The sequence below is a fragment of the Spizellomyces punctatus genome (genome assembly GCF_000182565.1).
Source record: "Spizellomyces punctatus DAOM BR117 chromosome Unknown supercont1.17, whole genome shotgun sequence".
NCBI lineage: Eukaryota > Fungi > Chytridiomycota > Chytridiomycetes > Spizellomycetales > Spizellomycetaceae > Spizellomyces > Spizellomyces punctatus.
Window position 1 is genome coordinate 199284 of NW_015971553.1, and position 20131 is coordinate 219414.

A 20131-nucleotide genomic window follows, 5' to 3' on the forward strand; every position below is an offset into this window, starting at 1 on the left:
CACAATTGAGTCTTGCTTCTGTTGAACTTTGATCCATTGTTCATAAAGTTAAAACGATTTGCCCTAGAAGGCGCAAATATGAACGGGATTGCTCACTATATAAGGGCAGTTGTTGGTGTACATGTACATGGACGAAGCGAGGGGAACTTTCAGAAGTTCTGCCATAAGTGCTAACCACGCAATGAATGATTCTGAACAACATGAATCAAATTTCATGACAGGAACACTCTTCACAAGCCCAGGGGACAGAAAATGTGCAGCACATCCTGCGATGGACGTAGAGACAAAAGGTAGTTGAGAATGGAGATAGGACCGTAACCACTGCAAGGACATTCTTCGTACCACTGGAGGGTGCACAACCATATCGGCCATGTCTTTGGAATAGATCCGTGCAACATGGATTTACAACAAAATGGGTTGGTTTGCCATAACCTATCTTGTTGCAAGATTGAAGTATATCTGGATTGCATTTTGACCATCAATACTTGTCTACGATCGATCGGCATTCTCGTATATTCAATGCAATTCTGATAGATCAGGGGGAGGAGGACTATTCCTCGCATATATTGAGTGACATTCAATAAAAGGTTACATTATCCTTGTATCTTACTAATCTCCTCCTGAGGTTTCTCTTCCCCCGGTTCGACACCATCTTTATTGTCTTCAGGCTGGCTTGCGTCCACTTGCTGGCGTTTGATTAAAGCTGAATCACTATCCTCCATCTCGGTAACGATTCGAAGAACAAGTTCAGCAAATAAGGAATTTGCCCAGGCGAACCTGTAAAAGCCAGCTTGCTAAATGCTCTGCGAATGGTAGCGAAAAGCAAGAAACAAGAAACTTACCATCCTCGAGTAAATTTGTGTACATCATCTTTCCAGAAACTCTCATGCATGAATCCTGTCCCAGCGGTTGACTGAATAAGAGTATTGATGCATTGGGCCCGCTCGGATTTGGATTGAGTCGTTAAAGCCTAAAAACAAGCCTCTGCGAGGTGAACTACAAGATAGGGTCGTATTTATCAATAACCACGCAATTTACCTGGATGATGATGGACATGGGCCATATGTACCCTAACCCGCAGTGCGGGCCCCCTACGCCGGCGCCAGCCGTTCCAGTAAAGTAGTAGGGATTAGCGTCGCTGAGGATGTACGCACGGGTCTTTAGATAGATTGGGTCAGAGGGTGGGAGAAAGTCAATGTAGGGGAGACTGAGAAGCGATGGAATATTGGCGTCCTGAAATCATTACACTGTCAAGTCAAGCAAACGTATTGTATGAATCCACAACACTCACATCCATGAACAGGGCATTTCCAAACCCGTCCACCTCGTACGCAAACACTTTGCCAAAAACGCTATGCTCAATGACACCGTAACGGTATATTGCGTCTGATATCTCCACGGCTAGAGACTGAGCTTGTTGAGCCAATTCGAGATGGATATCGGCGGTAGTGAGCATTTGAGAAAGGTCCTTGAGTGCAACACTTGCCATCGCATTTGACGGTATCTGTGGGGTTTAGGTAAGGGTTCGTTTGGGCAGGATAATGCATAACGTTAAATAAATTGAATACTTGCGATGAAAGGAAGAGTAGATGCGTCGTCAGAGGGCCTGAACGGAGATTTGACGAGCCCTATCAAGAAGAATCCACGCCAGTTCAATGATTTACATGTTTGTTTCAATTATCTCAGAGGCATCCGCTAGACTCACCACATCGTTTAGCTGGCGGACCTCTTCCGTCCAACATGAGCGTATCTATTGGCTCAATGCCCTCCCTTCTAAACAAGTAAGCTGGATCATCCAATTCTTCCATTGTCCCTTTTTGTTGTATCTTGAGCGTTCCAATAACAAGCTCGACTGCACGGGCCCACTCTGGTGTTATGAAGGACGCATCGGACGTGGAGGCGTAAAACAACGTTGAGAGCTAGGAGAAAAGACATCCCAGGTCAAAATTACGCTCTTGTTGTTGAGCACTCTCTTGGGAATCTACCTTTAAGAACGCCGCCAAACTATCCAGTTCAAACTTGCCCTCCCACACTAATGGATCCACAGCCGGCTTAACGAAATCTTTCTCCCATTCCCCCCATTGATGTTTGGACCTTTTGAATGCATTCGAATACGTCGAGGCCAATACACACTTGACCTGTCGATTGATCACACCATGGATCAAAGCACTAATAGAGGAATCTGAGGCCGCTAAAGGTAGGTATGGAACAACCTGGTTGGTCGAGTCTCGTAACCACATGGCGGGGATGTCTCCAGTAATAACAAACGTATCCAAATTCCCTTCCTCATCGCGTCCGTGGAACTGGATGGTCGTGTCCAGTGTGTTGGGATAACATGTTTCAAAGAGTTCTGCGAGGTTGTCGTGGCCGTTTTTTTCTAGTACCAAGCGGACACGGTTGATTGTGTTCTCAACCGCGAGGCTTGTGAATTTTCGCTTGTCAAGCGGTGGGCGGCCGGTAGGATAATTCGGTTGACTCTGCGGCTTTGATGCGAGGGCCAAAGGAGTAATAGACTGAAGGGCGGATTTGATGTGCTGCATATTGTACAATGTGTAGACCGTTGAGTCCGAAGTCCTCTCGCGCATCCTACGCGTCAGGCCATAACGCTAGGAAGTCAAGCCACGCTTACATCAGCCAGCTGGTGTTAACTTGCACAAGATGGAATGATATATAAAGTTTTACAGCATCTCCTTGGCGGCGACTTGCGCTATTCACCATCTTTGTTCATCGCCTGCCAATTTTTACCACGAGGAAACGACAGCGAAGCAAAGGTCTTGTCATCTCTTTTTTTTTTGTCTTGTTCTTTCTTCCATCGGCAGAGTCGATGGACCGAACGCGTTAAATTGAACCTTTTGGGTCTTAGCGCCAAAACTTCCAACTTGACAGCTGCGACCGTGTCGTGTCGAACGGCGATTTTGCTGAACCGCTTTTCCCTGCGCCGCTTTGCGATCCCATGAAACATCTTCAAGAGACCCGAGTTCGGGGCAGTTCATGTACTTTATAAAAAGGGCTCATTTCCTTTCAGCTATCCCTCAACCCATCAACGTTACTTTCTTTTGCACACGATCGACACTCGATATGCTCCTGACCTACTGCCCACCTGCATCGGCACCTTCCTCAGCATACCCCCCATACCCCAATACTTATCGGGGAAGGGTCGACGCAGGCTGTTCAGGGGTCTAGAGTTATCGAGTCTCGAAAGAACCAGCAAATAATGGATTCTGCGAGTGGAATGCCTGCTCAAATTCCTTTCACATACATACACTAAAAGATTCGCAGACAAAAACAACCCTACTGCAGCCCACATTGTTTTGCAGTACCGTTATTTTTGTCGGCAATCTTTTAGTGTTGATGAACTGAGATGGGATACTTTTCAAAGGACAGGGGCATTCATGCGACAGAATATAGTGTGATTGTATTATCTTCTATCTCTATGCAACGTCAACTCTCATTGATAAGGCACTAGGAACAATCTCCCGCAACATGTTATCCACCACATCAGGTTCTACACTCATAGTTTCCCCACATTCTCTATTCCTTACGTATCGTTGAACATCCATGGCTGCGTGCCGGTCATTCAGCCACGTACCACTGTCCCAACCTTTTGTCAATCTCACAAATTCATGAGCAAATGTTGTGCCGTACAGTAGACAACCCGCCAGGATGCAGTCCACATAGGACTGCGGTATAGGAGTGCATGGTGTCGGCGTAAAGGGCGCGGGAGTAGGTGGGAGTTCGTAAACCCAAACAATGGCATTGTCTGAGAGGCGAGACTGGGAAGGGTATAGAAAGGAAATGTCGGATAAGGAGATTGTCGAGCGGATATAGTTACTTTCGCGGTCATCTAATTTAGGAAGTTCGCTATGGGGATTTTCGATGGGAATCAGGACACCATTGCAGGTTGCTGGTTCATCGGATAGCGCGCACTTTGTAGCGCGACGGACACCGACGGCGGTATATTGTTTCCTTGTGCAGTTGTAGGACCAGCTCCGTTCCAGTCCGTGCACAAGAACGGGTATAGCAATTGTAGGTGTTGCCACAGTGCGGAGACGGGATTGTGGATTGATGAGAGAGCCATATCCGAACAGGTAATGTTTGACTTTGGCGGCAGGCGATGAAAAGAGTGGGAAGGGTCTCTCGGTCGCGTTCTGGCTTGGCGTGATATGGAGTTTCGATGCTTGCGTCTTGCAGATACGACGAGGGAAAAGACCCTTTGTAGAAGCTGGGGCAAGTCGGAGAAGAACCATGGAACCTTTCCTTCCTCGTCGTATTATTGTTGGCTCGCTCTGAAGGAATCCACTCTTTCTACGGTCGGTGCGACGATGATGATGATGCTGCCTTGCGGGTTGCGCTATGAGCGGGCAAAGAAAGTCAAAAGATACATGAACCGAAATGGCTGCGGACCGACGAGAGGGTGGGCTATGTTGGGGTGGGAGGTGCATCTTGACAAGAGAAAGTCGGGTGCCGTCTATACACTTTTTATGTTGTCTATCGAGTACGTCGACAGATGCACCATGGGATTGCGCAATGTTTGGCTGTGTATGGGTATTTCACGAGATTTGTGGGGGGGAGACAAACGGCGAGTTGCCCTCGCTTTAAAAAACCCTACGCAGTCAAAAAATCCGTTCAATTGCTCCAAATGGCGTGCTTTTTGGGCGGAGCGACAAGCTCGCAGTTGATTAACGATTACACGATATTCAGCCAATTAGATCATGTGGCGCATGAAATCGCGAATTCGCTGACCTCATCACAACTGATAATCAACTTGGGGGGCCCGCACACATTTCTGCTTTTTGCCGTTTGTCGTTTGGGGTTTTTTATTTTATTTTTGGATGGGATTTCAACGTCCAAGAACGAGTAGAAGGATGTGTATGCAAAAAGAGTTTTGCCAATTCCTCCTGTGTCAAACAGTTCCGTCTGGGCATGAGACGGTGGAGTGAGGCCGTCTGCGTCCAAATGAAATCCATCCCCACATCCATTCCATATGGTTGACGCTGGTCCAACGACGAACAGCAATACTTGGAACATCTTCCTAAACAGTGGAATGTTTTTTGATAGTCGTTAAGCCATATAATCTATTCGAATGTTCTCTGCTTCTGCTGGAAGAGTCGAACGCTGCGCGGGCAACTGACGTCAAAGCCCCGCGAAGGGCGTCACCAAAATCACGTAACTTGCCTGTATATATTAGATGCTGGTTCATCCAGCCCAAGGCCCCAACGAGGAATATCACTTTGTACATTGCTACCTACATTGCATCGATATGCCAGCTACTCTCGACACTCCTCAGGGCAAGAAGAAAATGACCACTGTCTTGCGGCAGTTGATCAAAGAAAGTATGTAGCATATCAAATGTCCAAGTGACAAGATCCGGGATAGGTCTGTTTTATGAACGTTGATTTTGTGCAGAGGATCTTCTTGTTGGTCCGGGAGTGTTTGATGGCATTTCGTGAGTATCCATATTGCTCTATTCTCCATGGAAGAGACCAATTCATGAGTCGCATTTAGAGCCCATGTTGCCAATTCAGTTGGATTTGACTTTCTTTACTTGGCTGGCTCGGGAGCCAGTGGCTCATACATTGGGGAACCAGATCTTTCAGTGGTAAATACTTACTTTTATCCATAACCACAGTACAAAGTACTCATCATACAACGGGTGCGCCAATAGATTACTCAAACAGAGATGGCCGCTCTGGCAAGGTCAATTGACGTTTTCAGCTTACCAGGCAAATAATGCCAACTGACAGGTGATCACACTATCTCTACAGAACGGTCGTCCACTGCAGCTCTGTCCCAGTCATTGCCGACGCCGACACTGGCTTTGGCGGTCCCCTCAACATCCGACGGACGATGCAGCTCTTTGAAGGCGCAGGTGTAGCAGGCGCTCACTTTGAGGATCAAACATTTCCTAAACGATGTGGTCAGCTGGAAGGCAAGCATGTGGTCGCCTTGGACGAGTTCCTTGAACGCATCGCAGCGGCCGTCCAAGCACGAACCGATCCCGATTTTGTCATTATCGCTCGTACGGATTCTCGACAGGCTATTGGAAACATTGATGAGTGTATTAGGAGGTTGAAAGCAGCATTTGAAGTTGGTGCGGATGTCGGTTTCGTTGAGAGTCCGGTGAGTAAAGCAAGAGTTTTATATTTTCAATACAGATACTCTTGACGTCTTATTCAAACATTGTCATCAGATGACTAAAGAAGAATGCAAAAAAGTCGTAGAATCTCTTGCCCCGCGCCCTGTTCTCATCAACGTCCTCCCTCACGGGCTGACGCCAAACCTCACTACCAAGGAATGCGCAGAACTCGGTTTCAAGCTAGCTATATACCCTTGCACCGGCTTTATTCCAGCCATGCTTGCCATGCAAAACTCTTACAGGGCTTTAAAGGAGACTGGGACGGATCTGGAAGTGTGTCAGGGCAAACAGGTTTGTATAGTCCCACTTGTGCTGTTACTGGTAACTCGTTGATGAATCCCTGCTCGCATCCAGATCAGAGACTTTTTCATACAGATGGGGTTAGAGGAAGAGTTTGAGTATGACAAACGTATGGTTGAAATTGCCAAGAAAGCCATTCACGAAAAGCACGGTGGAAAGTGATATCTAGCAAGTGTATTTTTTTGCATGCTCTGTCTTTAGTTGTATACTTTTATAATGCATGGTCACCCTGTAAGCCAACAAGAGCGCGATTTAGTTGTCTGCTTTTTATGATGGCTGAACTACTTGATGCAAACAATGATGCCGATATAACTCTCGTACCCGTCCGGAATATGATCAAACAATAGGGCTAACAGTACACGGATCCAATCAATTGTGGACCTCTAAACGTGTCTACAGAATGGTACAGATATTTCCGTTAGATGCATACAGTGGAGAGCTTCGATGAAATATGCGGCAGCTATCATTCTTCTGGAGGCAACAAGTCCTTTCAGATACAGTTACTCTCTGGGTCTTCATACTAGTAGTGCTCTCCGTGTATATAATGGAACATGATATGCCTAAGAGTGCAATGCCCTCAAATGCCAGGAAATTTGAAAAGCGATTGAAAAAATTGGATGCTGAAAAGGGATGAATACCATTTCATCTCGAAACTCCCAAGACAAGGGGATATTGTCATGTTATCTTGGTAAGCAAATGTATTGGCGATGACAACTGATCCGAGGTTCTTTGATGCATCTCGAGTCATGAATCCATTGACATCAGGTATTCATCGTGATCCTTTGCGGTGGCAGGGTTACTTGAAATGGGTCTGCTACATGTAATGGACAAAGGATATCAAGCGCTAAAGTATGTCTGCATTGGCTTTCCTTGCTTTGAAGTCTAAAGATGTATTCACTTTGTCATATCGCATACCTCTGGACACTCCAAGTGAAAGAAAAACGCTGGCTATCGCTTTTGTAGAGTGTGATCACACTAACGTAAGCCAAGGGGGGAGAACGCGAACCTTGAACGGGAACGAGGGTGAAAAGGTCACCTGCAACTGTCCAACACAGCACTGACTCGTTGGAAAAAAAAGAACCCATACATAAAAAGAGGGGGAAACGATTCATCATGACGCCCCCAACTATTTCTCGTTTATTCAGGCGTCCCTGCATGTCTGACACTTTATAAAAGTTGCAGATATCTTTGGGCCAGCACATTACGTCCTTAATTATCCAGAGCAAAAAGACTTTTTTGCAAACATGGCGCCTATTTCGGTACCACCGGTTCAAGCGACTTTTAGTAGCGCAAAAACTGGTGCTATACGTGACCCGTCGACAGACGACGTTGCCTCAGAGTTTCCTCCTTGGAGGGCGGTATTGGAGGAATGCATCCACAAGAATTATCAGCAAGGTGCCGGGGATGGTAAGACCATTGCTTGACATGCATCATGCTTTAAACGGAATTTGTATCTTATGGTGCGGCATATGTATAGTCCAAGTTTCACTGGCCACCATCCGCCCTTTTGGGCGGCCTGCCAATCGGGTGGTCAATTTTAGCGGCTTTATGACAGACCTTCCTCTTGCCACTGGCACGCCCCAAGCTGGGGCAACTGAAATCAAAAGAGCCAGCACGCCAAAACCAGTAGCAAACAGTAAAATCGGCACGGCTCTCTCGTCCTTTTTGGCAGAATTGATGAGCAGCAACGAGTACGATGATACCTTGATCGAATCCATAATGGGAAGCAAGGCCCGAACCAAATGTGATCCCCGTGCGAGATTGAATGAAGCGATTTTGTTTGCTGTTGATGCTAGGAGTAAGGTTGTGGAGGATGCGTTGTTTGGGAGCAGGTTTACCGAGGCGTCTTGGTACGTTTTTACTTTTTTCTCATGTTTTTTTGGTTTTCTCAATCGTTATAACTCACCTTTCTTGTTTGCCAGGCCCATGCCTCACAGTCCAGACCAATTTCGCCTCTCAGGTACCCTTCACGTCATTCTTCCCCCTTCCCACCCCTTACATGGGACAGCCCAGATTGCACCGCCAATGTCAACTTCCAACGACATTGATTGGGAAGCTAAACGCCAAAGCACTTGGGCCGCGCTTCCCGCGCACCGACGCAACAGCCTTTCCAATCCATCCCTAAACACGGTCGGCCGCCCTCTACGTCGATTCTCCATTGTGGAGTCCTACCCTTCCGAACTGCTGAGTCAATCCGGTAAAATGGTAGCGGAGCCTCAAGAGTCACCGGAGGAGACAAGGGAAAATAACTTGGCCTTGCTGATCCTGGAAGTCGATGGGGTTGACCATCTGGATGGACATGGCACTGGCAAGAGGACGAAATACAGGAGAACAGTCGGTGCTGAGGGACAGGTGGAGGACGACATTAATTCTTATGATGAAAAAGTGAGAAAGGTGAAGCACTGGTTGATTCAGGATATGAGTGCGTGAGCCTAGGGGAATCATGAATCTTTAGCCAAGTACATGTATGGACTGTCGTGTGTGTGTATTGAAAATCGTTTCCCTTCTCTTGTTTGTAACACATTTCACTCGCCCTGCTGCCAGAAATCTCTTGTATTCTTGGACCGTTCAAACGGCTGTTGGCCACTCACCCGTAATCGGGATGGTTCGGCTGGGGAGAGATTGCTGAATAAATGTCTCCCGAATTTTATCAGATGCCAAGAGCGCTATTTTGTATGTCTTTTGATAGCAGAGGAGGGGAAGGATCCCTACAATCTTCTCTCCCTTTAATCACTCAGCAAAAACACACACAAAAAACTCGTTGTCAAAAAACAATACAATCCGTTCTTACGCAAAAGAAGTACTTTTTATGGCGCGCTCACTTTATGTTTTGCTTCCGCCCCCATGGGTAGACCATGCTGTTCCCCCCCCCCTGTCGTAATGAGCCAAAAGTAGGAGGGAACGGCAAGGCTTTTTGATTTGCTCTGCAAGGTACGAATTGCCACCTGAATTTACCAAAAGAAGCGAACAAAACAATGTCGCTCGAAGTAACAAACGCAAGTAAATTGCGAAATCTAAGTAGCGTTTTTTGTCCTTGCCCAAGTTGGCTATCGCCCCTTTGTTCAAATCGACGGGCGTAACAAACACGGCAATGGGCTGGGTGGACAAAGAGCGTTCAATACGTCAATTTGGGGGCGCAAAGTGTTCCTTTTTGCTGTTTGGAATTTTTAACCTTTTGCAAGTTGACTTGCTGGAGGGTCACGCTGGTCACTTTGCAATTGGGGGATTTCCATTCAAACAACAACAACAACAACAAACTGACTGGAGTGATTCAAGTCCTGGAAGGAAAAGCAACTGACCTTCTTTTTTATCATCCCCAAAGGGCGGTCATTCTTTTTTTTTTTTCTTGTTGTATTTTGGTTTTTGTGTTGTTTTTTAAAGTGCTTCTTTGGGCAAAATGGGTGGTAAATGCCAAGAACGGTCCCCGTTTTGCGCTTTTTTTTTTTTCGAACGTTCTGGTATTGTTTTTTCTAGTCATTCGTTTGGATATTGGGGGGTTAATATGCGTGTTGAGGATAACTGCAAACGCACAGAAATATAAAGTGTTCCATTTCATTCCTTCCCCCCCCTCCAATCCAATAACCAACTGTTTATAACATACACTTGCACATTTTCTGTGACTGCACTTGTCGACCTTTTTTTGTCGGACTCTAGTGTGCCTTCTACCGCACCTTCCCTTACTGGTCTGACGTTTTCGGCCATTGTTTGCTTTGAGTCCCTCCTTCCTCATCCACTCTTACTACACGTTCTCCGCTCCCTTTTTTCAAAGTACGCAATGTCGATAAAGTCAGTGGACGTAGGGATCCTCCGCAACTCTGCCGAGTTTGTGCAGTTGCGGAAGGAGTGTGCTTCTTGGGCTATCGTGGCTGGAGCTGCCGGTGGTGTTGCAGGTGCGCAAATAGAGTTGCCGGTACACTTTTTGATAGCATTGCTGAACAAACCATTTATCTGATGACTAGGATATGGTTTAGGACGCCTTGCCGTCCCACGTTCCAGCGTCCTTGGCATCGGTACGTTACCTGTCGTGTCTTTTAGTTCATGTGCTCTTTCACTCACTCTTTGTCGTTCACCTCTACAGCTTCCACCCTCGTCGGCGCTGCCGTGGCCTCCACCATCGTGTACAATAACCTCGAAAACAAACGCCTGAACGCTCTCCGCGTCCGCAAAGTCGCAGAACACTACCATTACATGCGTCCCCTTCTTGCTCCAACGGTGGTCGAGCAGGGTGTCGAGATCTAGTGTCGTATCGAGAGCCTGCGATACAGATTGGGCGGCGATTTCGCTCCGGTTGGAACTTTTATATTTTCTTGTAGAAATCGGTGGTGTAGTGAGGATCTTTCTTTTCCGTTTCCTTCATGTTGCTATATGTGTGGTATACCCTTTTTTTTGTGTCGATTGAAAATTGTACATTTGAAACTATGTTCCTTTAGTCAAAGTACCAATGCGATTGGCATTCGAAGAGCATCAGATATTACTGGCATTTGAAAAGTTGTGTGCTGCATTACCATCATCCAACTGTGTGTCCACATCAGAACTTTGTCTTTCAGGTCTACCGTATCAGCCAGTGGCGGCATCCGCAATTGTGAGATTGATTCATTCTTTTGAAGTTGAGGTGGATTATTCAGAAGATGGGGGCATATCGCTAACACTTCTTGGTGTTATTTATTACACAGATGAGCTGCTTGTAATCTTGATGATTATGGCAAAGACGCTACACAGTGGATATTCAGAAAGTTTCTCCTCAAGCTTGCATCGGCGACACCAAACTTGGTCTATGGACCCTTAAACATACGCCGAATTGAAATGCGCAACAAATTAGATTGCAATTCCAAATTGTTCGCCTAGATATTCACAGAAACTGACACAGCAAAATGAACGCTGCTAGAAAGTCAGATTCATCGACGTTTGGCAATGGGTCGTCATGTTACAATATAGAAATTAGAAGCAACGGTCTAAAAAGTTTCTCGACAACCATTCAACGGGCTGTTGGATCTCCTGCGCAAGGACATGCGAAATGCAGATCAGGCAAATTCCCAATGTTGGTTCAATATCATGCATTCAGCGCTGCAATGCACCGGTTGCTCCAAACATTTTACAGTAGTGCCATTGTCTACAACTCAAGTCAAAGTATCTAAATGACTAATATGTCCCCATTTGCTGCGTGCCCGTAACAAAATCCGAGTGTTCCATGCGATTGCTGAGGCAGATTCGTATTTTCTTCCATTGTGAGTTGTTGTGGGTGCATGCTTTAACTCTCGCACCTAGTTAGCGGCGCTGCTATGTATCTGCTGTATCTATCCGATGAAAAGATCGATACGAGTATTGCACCTTGTTGATTTTTCGGACACTGGATGGAAATTTCAAAGTGCAAGGATACCACCAGACAGCACACCAAATGTTTCCGAGTTTGCAAGTCTCTCCGCACGTGGTGGAAAGTTCGAAGCTTCAGCCATTTTCCAACAAGTTTTCAATGTCTAATGGATTCTTTGTTTATATTGTTTATAATAATTTCAGACCAAAAATTAAATTTTGGGAGAGTGTAATTATGCGGGGAACGCGGAGGACGCTTGCTCCGATAGCTGGATTTTCAAAAATGTTGATTTTTTATTCTTGAAACCCATGACAATGGGCATAGAAAATGAAGAAGGTCAAGCAAAAAGAAATTATTTCAGACAACGGCGCAGTGCATTCTACTGCTCTTTCGGATTGCGGTCGACGTTAAAAATGGTTTTTGCATGGCAAGACATTAACGGTGAAAGTGATGAAAAAGCTGGCATTGTGCTACTCGGTTTTCTTTCATGGCTTTTTTTTTTTTTGGTTTGCGGCCCTCTGCACCCCCACTATAATCAACGAATTATTATAAAAGGTGGGGTGAACAGCAGGCTACCCCCCCACACTCCATCAGTAACTACAACCTCTTTCAACACAATCATGAAATTCAGCCTCATCTCTCTCTTTGCTATTGTCGCCATCGGTGCGACCACCATCTCCACAGGCGTGGAAGCGAGCCCAGCTCCTGTTCCCATTCCAGCTGTAAGATTACATTGCTAGATCCAACCTCTGACAATACAAGCTCTTTACTGATATATGCTTTGTTGAATCATTAGCGTGAAAACCCATGCCCGCATTGCGCACCTGCCGGACCTGGCGCTGGAGGCTGCAGCAGTAGCTTGCCCTACAAGGTGAGAATCCAACTGCTAAATATTCATTTTTACCCTGCCGCTGACTCAAATACCCAAATAGGAATGCTGGGTCGATGGCAAGTGCTGGTGCTGCCCTACCGTTAACGGTTGTTAAAATCGCTACATTGCATAATGTCTTTTCCTGTAATCGTTGTCGGTCTGTAATTACTTGGCAATGTGTCCCATCCGAATAGTATACCGGATGGGCTCTTGATAGATAGTTTCAAGTTTAATAATAGATTTTCATAGTTTTGCATCGGATTATTGCTGTATGTTTTCGGCTGGTGCGCGCAAGTGGGCAACATCGCCCTCCTACGTAACTTGCTTTTGCCAATCTCTGATCAATGATACACTGCATTGCAAATCTATGTCTCTCTCTCTCAAAACCTTTAAATACATACACTGATAAATTCATCTTATGATTTCAACTGCGCCAACCGCTTCATTAACGCATCCGATTCATCCTCTCTTTGGACAGATTGGGTTGCGTCCAATCGTGTCCGCGGTACTTGAGCAGCCTAAAAATCCAGGAAAAACCAGGGTTATTACCATTCAATCCTTTTCGTCCCATTTTTTTTTTGAAATATGGGTTATGCGAACAAAAAAGAATTTGTTTACCTTTGTTGTTAGATCCAATCCAATTTCATCAAAGACGGCGTTCATGATGTTTTGTGATTCTTCTTGATCACCCTCTTCGTCCATCATTGAATCTAGGACGTCGTTTACTGGGGATAATGACACCAGTAAGTCACAAAAAAACATTAATGAACATGGATGGGCTTTTTGTAAAAACTCACTCATGTCATCCTTCATATCCATCTTTGTATTCTCTTCCCCAAATTGCATCATGGTTTTCTGTAATTGTCCTAAATCGGTAGCCTTGTTTGATGCCGCCATGACACGGGTAGCCGAACTCATTGCCTTGGCTGTGGCTGCTTGTGAGGCCATCGTCTACCAAGTAATCTATCAGCATCTATGCAAAAAAGATCGGCACATTTCTCATCTTGCTTACAGTCGCTTTGACTCGGAGTCCTCCAACCTGGGCATTGACACGGGTGTTTTTTTCAATGTGCTTTCGAAGCTGGAGGAGTTGTTTTGCTAGGGTTTTTGCTTCGGCTGTTCGCCCTTGTTTTGCAGCCTTTTTGATGTCCGCGATCTGTTATGGTGAATGCAGCGTGAGAAACGTTGCTGGAAAGATAGTTTCCAACACTCTCTAGCCTCCCATCGATAACCACCGTTTGCAGCAGTTACGGTAATACATCTCCCACCCCTCGTTTTGCTATGTGCCGAAAAATACTCACAATCTGCTTCTCTTGGCGCTCCAATCCGCTACGATCTTTCCCCAGCTCTCGCTGAATGGTCCGTACTTCGCGACTGGTTGCCCGTACCTGATCTATTTCCAGTCAGCATATAAGTATTCCCATTGCAAAAAGACTTGGCAGGAAACACGGCAGCAGACCTTTTACATTCGGCTTTTTTTGTAGCAAATTCATTATGGTTGTGTTTTGAAGAGTGAGTGAAATAAAGTGCACTCAGTCCATGCAAGCAGGTGGAATGATGTCAAGAAAAGCTTGGCAAGTGGTTCCGAGGTTGACCCTCAAATATCCCTAGGATCTGTGATGACGATGCTTACATAATGCCCCGTTTTCGCACACATCACACCAGTATTGAGAAAATAAAACGAGTTCAAAGGATAACATAGTGCGGAGCCGATGGGTATTGGCCCTAGTGCAATGATTCCAACCAATTTAATCATAATTTTACTCGATTTAGGCAAATGAACTATGGTGCGATGCATAAAAGATGCTCCACCATTGAAAAACGGGTCCAATATGTGCGGGAATTTTCGCAGTTGCCACATTTCTATATAAACCCCTCCACTATCGTCTCTCCCTGCCCATTTTCCCAGGCTTTCTTTCATCTTTTTCCACAGATATCATCATGCCGCCAAAGAAGAAGCAAAAGCTTGAAAGGCTCAAAAAACTCGACAAACCCACCTTACATACCTGCAACAAGACGTCCTTTGCAAAGGCTTTCTTGCCTAATGAGACCTACCGGCAGCGTCTTCTAGATTACATCGCCATCATCCATCAACTCGCTGACCATGCTTCCCACGCTCTCAAATTCTACATCCTCTCTACATCCACATCGTCTTTCCCGGTTGTTCACGAAGATACAATCGAAGCCATTCTCTATCTTCTCAACAAGGGGGAGGCTTGGCATCCAAGAAAGGAAGCAAAGAAGGCATGGCGGGATTGTTTGTTGCCATATGTTCAACGGTACTGCCAAATCGTCGGCTTCATTCATCCAAATCTACGAGGCGAGCAGCAGTCAATTAATTACCTGACAGTGAGTATGATGACGAACCTGAAAGTCAACGTTCAAGAGCATTTCATGCAGATGCTGCTCCGGTACATTAATCTGCGGTTCGACGTGAAGGGACAGAAGCAGCGACTGCCACCGAAAAGCGATGCGCGAAAGGCTTTCTTTACTCGGCTACGCTACTTGAAGTCGGTTTTCCTTTTTGATGTGGTGCCCGAGTTGGAGTTCCTGGATGACTTGACACCATTGGAGAGCGAGGTTCTTGAAGAGATTTGGTCATTGGATCTCCCATTCCTTCCTAACGATCCCCTTGCCTACGCCATTGTTGCTGATCCGATGTCATTTTTTCCCGCGTACTGCAAACTCTCTGGGCTGTATGAACAATATGGCTTCCAACGGTTCAGTGCGATACCTCTGCGCCGCTCGCTCATTCAAAGTCACGTGCGAATCGACACCATCATCCTGTACCAGCATATCCTTTGCATCACGCGGCGAGACGCAGAAACTGTCGAAAAGGATGATCTGTGGATGCGCGTCTGCAATCTATGTACCAAGGCTTTTCGGTCTCGCTGTGGTATGCATTTTGAAGGCTCAATCACCACGGATGGAGCCTCGGTGTCTGTATACCTAAAGCACCCAGAAGCAGACAAGTATGGAAAGCGCGGAGCGAGAAAGTCAGCAAACACGGTGGCTGCAGAGGTTAAAGCGCTTTATGTGGAGAACAACTTACCTGCTTGTCGAGCAGCAGAGAATGTCGTCGTTATCGACCCAAACAAGCGCGACATTCTCTACTGCCAAGACAGCAATGGTACGACATTTCGCTACACCGCCAACCAGCGAGCCGTGGAGACTGGAAGCCGGCGGTTTGCAAAGAGACGAGAAGCAATGAAGGAAGAAGCTGGAGTTGATCTCATAGAATCACGAATACCATCCCACAAAACAATGAACCTCATGGACTTCACTCGCTACCTTCTCGTTCGCCGCGCTGATTGGGATCGTCGCAAGGAATTCTATTCGCATCCTGCTCATACTCGATGGAAATGGCACTCCTTCATAAACCGTCAGAAGAGCGAATCAGACCTCATAAGTAACATGCGCAACAAGTACGGTGAAAACTTTACTGTTGTGATGGGTGATTGGAGCGACGCTGGTCGAACTGCGAGATTTCAGACCTCATCAAAGACAAAAGGCTGGCGCACCCTCTTTAAGCGCAACCGCATTGATTGTTTCCTTCTCGACGAGTACAAGACCTCATCTGTTTGCCCTCGCTGTTCCTCATCTGAGTTTGTGGAGAAAAAATTCAAAACACGACCTCATTCAAGACCTTGGCGCCGTCGTGAAGGCAAGATTGAAAAAGTCCACGGACTGCTGGGTTGTACCAACCCTAACTGTTTGCAGCAAGCCTGGACATCGGGAATGCGCTACTGGAATCGAGATATGCTGTCAACCTGCAACATGCTATTGATTGTGAGATCAATGTTGGATGGACACGGTAGACCAGAAGTGTTCAGCAGGAGTGTTCCAGCCGTAGCGTAGAACGTAGATTGGTTAGATTAGGTTTTCCGAGCCGGTTGTCGCGCGGTTCAATCCCTGGTGCGGGTGCTAGTGCCAATACCCACCGGCTCCGCACTATCTATAGGTTATGAAATCAAATTACAAATAAATACATCAATGAGACGAGTGCCCTGGTGCAAGATCTACCATCTGCACTACTCTTCTCAATAATCTTGCCATTAATTATCTTAGCAGACCAACTATTCCGTTTGCCTTCTTTGGGCCACAACCGCGGTTGCCTGAGGCATCATATCGGGAAACCATTTCGGCCATACATATCCATACATGACAACCCAAAAAGCCAAGCCTGCAATTGTTCCTGCAATTTTCTCTTGCCACGTGTGGAAATAAACGCTCGTCGCGATGAGCATCGTGTACCAGAGAAGGAGGAGGAAAATGAGAACGCTGGATAGGATTGCGGTTGCGTTTGCGTATCGTGGACGGACGACTTGAGGTCTGACTAGGAGTTGAAGTTCTTCGTAAATAAAGAGGGACATGTGGATAAGAATGCTGTAAATGGGAAAAGGTGAGCCGTGACATTCGTATACCATCATCCAAACCCTGTCAAAATACTCACAAACAATGCCCTGACGTATCAAACCCAATCCACTCTCCCCCATTCCGAACACAAATCCGTGGATGTCCGTGCCCATCAATGCTGCACGTTCCAGACACTAGTAATACGCGGTCAAATAGCGAATGTCCAAACGCCCACTGAGCAAACAACACCCAGTAGCTCGTTGCTGCCGTCCAGCGTATGACGGCACGTCGACGGTATCCCGGTGGCGAGGCAAAGAGGGCAAACAAAAGGAGGGTGACGCCTGTCCAAAACTGTGCGTAAAAAAGGCTATTGGGTTAGGGGTTTGTCACCACAGGCGCAAAACGACGTGTAGCAACTTTACCCATCCACGCTTGGCAAAGTATACATTGAGAGGATTTCGTTTATTCGAGAAGACAGATGGTGGTGGTGGGGCAAAAGTGTGAAGAATGGAGCCAACGAGTACAGTCAAAGAATAGAATAAAAGGAGGTTTCGTTGGTATCTCTTCATCTTGACGATCTGCCAAAGATGCGAGAGGGCGACTTTAAGGTTATTCGTGCAAAATGGCAATTAGCCCGGAAAGAAAGAGATGTAGACCAATTGTAAAATGCAGTTGGTGATCCGTGATGATGGTTGAGTTGACTGAACTCCAACGTCAGACGCTGTCTCCCACTGATGACATTCGGTGGCATGGCAACAAGGTTGGCACAGCCATATCCAAGAAATCCATTATAAACAAGGCCAATGATCGTATTACGAGATGAAAGTAACATTGCCTGCTGTTGAATGACCCTGGAAAGGGAAACATTTTACATCATTCGACGGGACTCGAGGAAATGTCGCAGAAACGAGCAGCGCTCATCATCTGCCTAATACACAGCACTTGTGCGATCGATCAGTGCCTCCGGTAGGTCCAGTGGAATGTCGTCTTTCATGGAGTATCCCGTAAAAAACTATAGAAAAGTGCCTGGATGTTCTATTTCAGCAAACGAACTTCGGATTCAGCAAACTTTTCAAGATGATGCTGGACCAGGATTGGTATGGACTATGCATTTCGCGTGCACCTCTTTCAAGCACTCGACCACTGAGACAGCAGTTCCTACAGGAGGTTATGCGCGATAAGCGATCTTTCATGAAAGCGGTTCTTCCGACAGGTTTCATAGCTTTTCGACTGGTCAAATTGTCCTTCCCGAGGAAATGATTTCCGGTAAACCTTGCAGGGTACCACCTTTGCTGTAATGTCCTGGATTCCGAGTCGCAAAGTCCCCTCCCGTTGTTCCTAAAACACCAGGGAATGGTTCTTTATCGAATCAAAACATTGAACCGCTCTCTTACTGTTTGTCTTGGGAAAGTATGTATATATCTATGTGTTTAGTGATGATTTACCTCGGCGCGAGGAAAACATGGCAAGGCAATGACAGTTAGTGGTAGATGACCAGTGAATGGTTTGTCTCGGATCCACCGCGACAGTAATCGGATCTAACCCGAATGGAGCCGGAATTTAGCCCAAGAGTGTTCCAAATCCTGCCCAAATATAAAACCTTGCATGGAACGTTCCTGTCCGCGGTCCTTTGCTTTTTGCCAATAGGAGCGTTCAACATTTTCCATAACCACTCATGCTATACGCTCAGGTCCATATATGATGTGCAATGAATGTATCCATTATATTACAGATGTTCGGTTCAATTGGATGTGCTAATCAACTCATGTGGAGAACAATCCAGCACCATTAACGTTCACGACCTTTTTCTTAGCCATCCCGGTATGAGAGCATCCATGGCATTCTTTGGCAAGGGAAATATTGGAGCATGATTGTCGGCTAGCTCCTTTAGGTACTCTTTTACATCTTTGCTACCATCGAATAGTGGTCGGGATGGCGTACGTATAGTACTGTTGCGGGCACTTCTACGTGGCAGTGGCGGAGGGGGCGAGTCATCCCAGGCGGCGACAATTATAGGAGGGGTGGCCGACCGGGGTGTAGCAATTGGTGTGGGTGTAGTGGGAGTGTGGGGGATTGGGTTATACAATGCTTCCTTGTGTTTCGAGCGTGTGACGATTGTGGTGGCGACTCTCTCATCCATAGTCAGGATACCATCCCTTTCACCATATACATCAGCTTTGGAGCTCAAAGTCTTCTTCTTTCGCCGCTTTGGACTCGGTACAGAACTGTCCGATTGGGTCTCTTCGGAGCTGTCATCGAGAACGATAACCTCAAGTGAACCTTCACGAACTACTTTGAAGGAGTTCGCAGACTGTACACTTTTTGAAACCATCTCATGCTGTGATCGGCACGTCGGAGGATCTCGTACAGTGCTACTAGATCGCTTTCGTGATGTTGGCACCGGTGAAGGTCTGGGATTAGTTTCTACGGTTTCTTGTTTCACTGATGGTCTCTTTGTTCGTTCATCTATGCTGGTGCTCCATTGTGAGTAGCTGGCGCTTGGAGCACTCGCTCCGGGTCTTAAATGCCATGGCAGTCCAGCCAAATTTCTGGTGGACTTTGCCCCTCTATGCAGCGGCCAGCGTTGACCGGGGAGAGAGCTCCTATTCCGCGCGATGTTCTTCGGTTTATATTGAGGGGTTCCACATAATAGACAGAGACAATCACTCTTTTGCTCGTAGAGCCATTCCAAATGAGGTTTAAACTCGGATGGGGAAGTAAATCGAGCTCCACTAATGATGGTTGAATAAACAAAGTGTCAAATTAGGATTATCAGAAAGCACTTGGACAGAGGGGCCCAATAGTCTCCCCATCATATTCATACCTAGGATGCCCACATAGAACATGATATTTTGCGTCGTCTACTTTGATAGTCAAGAGCTCATAGCCGACGGGCCATCCGGTGAGTTGAAGTTGTCGTAGCCAGACGCTTGCAACGAGGGCTTGAGAAACACCCTGAACAGGATGCCACTTTTCTTCGCCATCAGAGTAGGCTGGTGGGGGCCGCCGCCGGTGTTTTGTTGACGCCATAAAGACTGCCTGCCCACTTGTTCAGGAGAGGTAGTCGGAGGTTTTAGAGCATCGGAAAAGGTCATCAAAGGTCGAAACATTCATTGGAACCACCACAGCCGCCTGGCTAAGCCTTAGAACCGGATTG

General features: G+C 46.4%; 10 protein-coding genes across 10 annotated transcripts; 5 read left to right on the plus strand and 5 right to left on the minus strand.

The window, feature by feature from the left end:
* On the minus strand, positions 1–2743 carry SPPG_07721 (uncharacterized protein). Its single transcript, XM_016755879.1, has 8 exons — positions 1986–2743; positions 1706–1919; positions 1573–1628; positions 1292–1504; positions 1039–1233; positions 843–970; positions 343–777; positions 1–266 (listed from the first exon to the last, which is right to left on the minus strand). Exons 1-7 carry the CDS (start codon positions 2583–2585, stop codon positions 594–596), a joined length of 1590 nt encoding a protein of 529 aa, XP_016604933.1. The 5' UTR covers positions 2586–2743; the 3' UTR covers positions 1–266; positions 343–593.
* A 647-nt stretch (positions 2744–3390) lies between these two features.
* On the minus strand, positions 3391–4629 carry SPPG_07722 (uncharacterized protein). Its single transcript, XM_016755880.1, has one exon. It carries the CDS (start codon positions 4440–4442, stop codon positions 3432–3434), a length of 1011 nt encoding a protein of 336 aa, XP_016604934.1. The 5' UTR covers positions 4443–4629; the 3' UTR covers positions 3391–3431.
* Positions 4630–4805: 176 nt separating this feature from the next.
* SPPG_07723 (uncharacterized protein) lies at positions 4806–6723 on the plus strand. Its single transcript, XM_016755881.1, has 7 exons — positions 4806–5333; positions 5407–5446; positions 5506–5599; positions 5666–5697; positions 5766–6120; positions 6191–6427; positions 6491–6723. The coding sequence occupies exons 1-7, from the start codon at positions 5189–5191 to the stop codon at positions 6596–6598; spliced, it is 1011 nt and encodes a 336-aa protein (XP_016604935.1). The 5' UTR covers positions 4806–5188; the 3' UTR covers positions 6599–6723.
* A 795-nt stretch (positions 6724–7518) lies between these two features.
* SPPG_07724 (uncharacterized protein) lies at positions 7519–9091 on the plus strand. The gene is made up of 3 exons (XM_016755882.1): positions 7519–7843; positions 7914–8286; positions 8359–9091. Exons 1-3 carry the CDS (start codon positions 7681–7683, stop codon positions 8864–8866), a joined length of 1044 nt encoding a protein of 347 aa, XP_016604936.1. The 5' UTR covers positions 7519–7680; the 3' UTR covers positions 8867–9091.
* A 732-nt stretch (positions 9092–9823) lies between these two features.
* SPPG_07725 (uncharacterized protein) lies at positions 9824–10907 on the plus strand. Its single transcript, XM_016755883.1, has 3 exons — positions 9824–10326; positions 10396–10446; positions 10515–10907. The coding sequence occupies exons 1-3, from the start codon at positions 10212–10214 to the stop codon at positions 10673–10675; spliced, it is 327 nt and encodes a 108-aa protein (XP_016604937.1). The 5' UTR covers positions 9824–10211; the 3' UTR covers positions 10676–10907.
* A 1406-nt stretch (positions 10908–12313) lies between these two features.
* Positions 12314–12879, plus strand: SPPG_09492 (uncharacterized protein). The gene is made up of 3 exons (XM_016757659.1): positions 12314–12469; positions 12544–12618; positions 12680–12879. Exons 1-3 carry the CDS (start codon positions 12368–12370, stop codon positions 12731–12733), a joined length of 231 nt encoding a protein of 76 aa, XP_016604938.1. The 5' UTR covers positions 12314–12367; the 3' UTR covers positions 12734–12879.
* Positions 12766–14299, minus strand: SPPG_07726 (uncharacterized protein). Its single transcript, XM_016755884.1, has 6 exons — positions 14078–14299; positions 13920–14011; positions 13631–13774; positions 13416–13569; positions 13237–13343; positions 12766–13136 (listed from the first exon to the last, which is right to left on the minus strand). Exons 1-6 carry the CDS (start codon positions 14109–14111, stop codon positions 13035–13037), a joined length of 633 nt encoding a protein of 210 aa, XP_016604939.1. The 5' UTR covers positions 14112–14299; the 3' UTR covers positions 12766–13034.
* A 260-nt stretch (positions 14300–14559) lies between these two features.
* SPPG_07727 (uncharacterized protein) lies at positions 14560–16715 on the plus strand (the record flags this gene model as incomplete). The annotated part of the gene is made up of 1 exon (XM_016755885.1): positions 14560–16715. The coding sequence occupies one exon, from the start codon at positions 14560–14562 to the stop codon at positions 16474–16476; it is 1917 nt and encodes a 638-aa protein (XP_016604940.1). The 3' UTR covers positions 16477–16715.
* On the minus strand, positions 16576–17668 carry SPPG_09493 (uncharacterized protein). The gene is made up of 3 exons (XM_016757660.1): positions 17397–17668; positions 17072–17325; positions 16576–17004 (listed from the first exon to the last, which is right to left on the minus strand). The coding sequence occupies exons 1-3, from the start codon at positions 17541–17543 to the stop codon at positions 16695–16697; spliced, it is 711 nt and encodes a 236-aa protein (XP_016604941.1). The 5' UTR covers positions 17544–17668; the 3' UTR covers positions 16576–16694.
* A 1006-nt stretch (positions 17669–18674) lies between these two features.
* SPPG_07728 (uncharacterized protein) lies at positions 18675–20019 on the minus strand. Its single transcript, XM_016755886.1, has 2 exons — positions 19799–20019; positions 18675–19706 (listed from the first exon to the last, which is right to left on the minus strand). Exons 1-2 carry the CDS (start codon positions 20002–20004, stop codon positions 18770–18772), a joined length of 1143 nt encoding a protein of 380 aa, XP_016604942.1. The 5' UTR covers positions 20005–20019; the 3' UTR covers positions 18675–18769.
* Positions 20020–20131: the final 112 nt, after the last annotated feature.

What these genes read in the sequence shown, in the direction of transcription:
- SPPG_07721 (XM_016755879.1), bottom strand. Translation starts at nt 2,585, where the DNA reads ATGCGCGAGAGGACTTCGGACTCAACGGTCTACACATTGTACAATATG. An exon ending in CATCTACTCTTCCTTTCATC is followed by an intron (nt 1,505 to 1,572) that starts GCAAGTATTCAA and finishes TAAACCCCACAG; the next exon opens with ATACCGTCAAATGCGATGGC. An exon ending in GAAATGCCCTGTTCATGGAT is followed by an intron (nt 1,234 to 1,291) that starts GTGAGTGTTGTG and finishes TAATGATTTCAG; the next exon opens with GACGCCAATATTCCATCGCT.
- SPPG_07722 (XM_016755880.1), bottom strand. Translation starts at nt 4,442, where the DNA reads ATGCACCTCCCACCCCAACATAGCCCACCCTCTCGTCGGTCCGCAGCC.
- SPPG_07723 (XM_016755881.1), top strand. Translation starts at nt 5,189, where the DNA reads ATGCTGGTTCATCCAGCCCAAGGCCCCAACGAGGAATATCACTTTGTA. An exon ending in GGGAACCAGATCTTTCAGTG is followed by an intron (nt 5,600 to 5,665) that starts GTAAATACTTAC and finishes GTGCGCCAATAG; the next exon opens with ATTACTCAAACAGAGATGGC. An exon ending in GAGATGGCCGCTCTGGCAAG is followed by an intron (nt 5,698 to 5,765) that starts GTCAATTGACGT and finishes CTATCTCTACAG; the next exon opens with AACGGTCGTCCACTGCAGCT.
- SPPG_07724 (XM_016755882.1), top strand. Translation starts at nt 7,681, where the DNA reads ATGGCGCCTATTTCGGTACCACCGGTTCAAGCGACTTTTAGTAGCGCA. An exon ending in TCAGCAAGGTGCCGGGGATG is followed by an intron (nt 7,844 to 7,913) that starts GTAAGACCATTG and finishes GCATATGTATAG; the next exon opens with TCCAAGTTTCACTGGCCACC. An exon ending in AGGTTTACCGAGGCGTCTTG is followed by an intron (nt 8,287 to 8,358) that starts GTACGTTTTTAC and finishes CTTGTTTGCCAG; the next exon opens with GCCCATGCCTCACAGTCCAG.
- SPPG_07725 (XM_016755883.1), top strand. Translation starts at nt 10,212, where the DNA reads ATGTCGATAAAGTCAGTGGACGTAGGGATCCTCCGCAACTCTGCCGAG. An exon ending in AGCTGCCGGTGGTGTTGCAG is followed by an intron (nt 10,327 to 10,395) that starts GTGCGCAAATAG and finishes TCTGATGACTAG; the next exon opens with GATATGGTTTAGGACGCCTT. An exon ending in TTCCAGCGTCCTTGGCATCG is followed by an intron (nt 10,447 to 10,514) that starts GTACGTTACCTG and finishes TCACCTCTACAG; the next exon opens with CTTCCACCCTCGTCGGCGCT.
- SPPG_09492 (XM_016757659.1), top strand. Translation starts at nt 12,368, where the DNA reads ATGAAATTCAGCCTCATCTCTCTCTTTGCTATTGTCGCCATCGGTGCG. An exon ending in CTCCTGTTCCCATTCCAGCT is followed by an intron (nt 12,470 to 12,543) that starts GTAAGATTACAT and finishes TTGAATCATTAG; the next exon opens with CGTGAAAACCCATGCCCGCA. An exon ending in GCAGTAGCTTGCCCTACAAG is followed by an intron (nt 12,619 to 12,679) that starts GTGAGAATCCAA and finishes ATACCCAAATAG; the next exon opens with GAATGCTGGGTCGATGGCAA.
- SPPG_07726 (XM_016755884.1), bottom strand. Translation starts at nt 14,111, where the DNA reads ATGAATTTGCTACAAAAAAAGCCGAATGTAAAAG. An exon ending in GACTCCGAGTCAAAGCGACT is followed by an intron (nt 13,570 to 13,630) that starts GTAAGCAAGATG and finishes ATTACTTGGTAG; the next exon opens with ACGATGGCCTCACAAGCAGC. An exon ending in GATTGGATCTAACAACAAAG is followed by an intron (nt 13,137 to 13,236) that starts GTAAACAAATTC and finishes CTGGATTTTTAG; the next exon opens with GCTGCTCAAGTACCGCGGAC.
- SPPG_09493 (XM_016757660.1), bottom strand. Translation starts at nt 17,543, where the DNA reads ATGAAGAGATACCAACGAAACCTCCTTTTATTCTATTCTTTGACTGTA. An exon ending in ACTTTGCCAAGCGTGGATGG is followed by an intron (nt 17,326 to 17,396) that starts GTAAAGTTGCTA and finishes TTTTACGCACAG; the next exon opens with TTTTGGACAGGCGTCACCCT. An exon ending in GATACGTCAGGGCATTGTTT is followed by an intron (nt 17,005 to 17,071) that starts GTGAGTATTTTG and finishes TCCCATTTACAG; the next exon opens with CATTCTTATCCACATGTCCC.
- SPPG_07728 (XM_016755886.1), bottom strand. Translation starts at nt 20,004, where the DNA reads ATGGCGTCAACAAAACACCGGCGGCGGCCCCCACCAGCCTACTCTGAT. An exon ending in GTTCTATGTGGGCATCCTAG is followed by an intron (nt 19,707 to 19,798) that starts GTATGAATATGA and finishes AACCATCATTAG; the next exon opens with TGGAGCTCGATTTACTTCCC.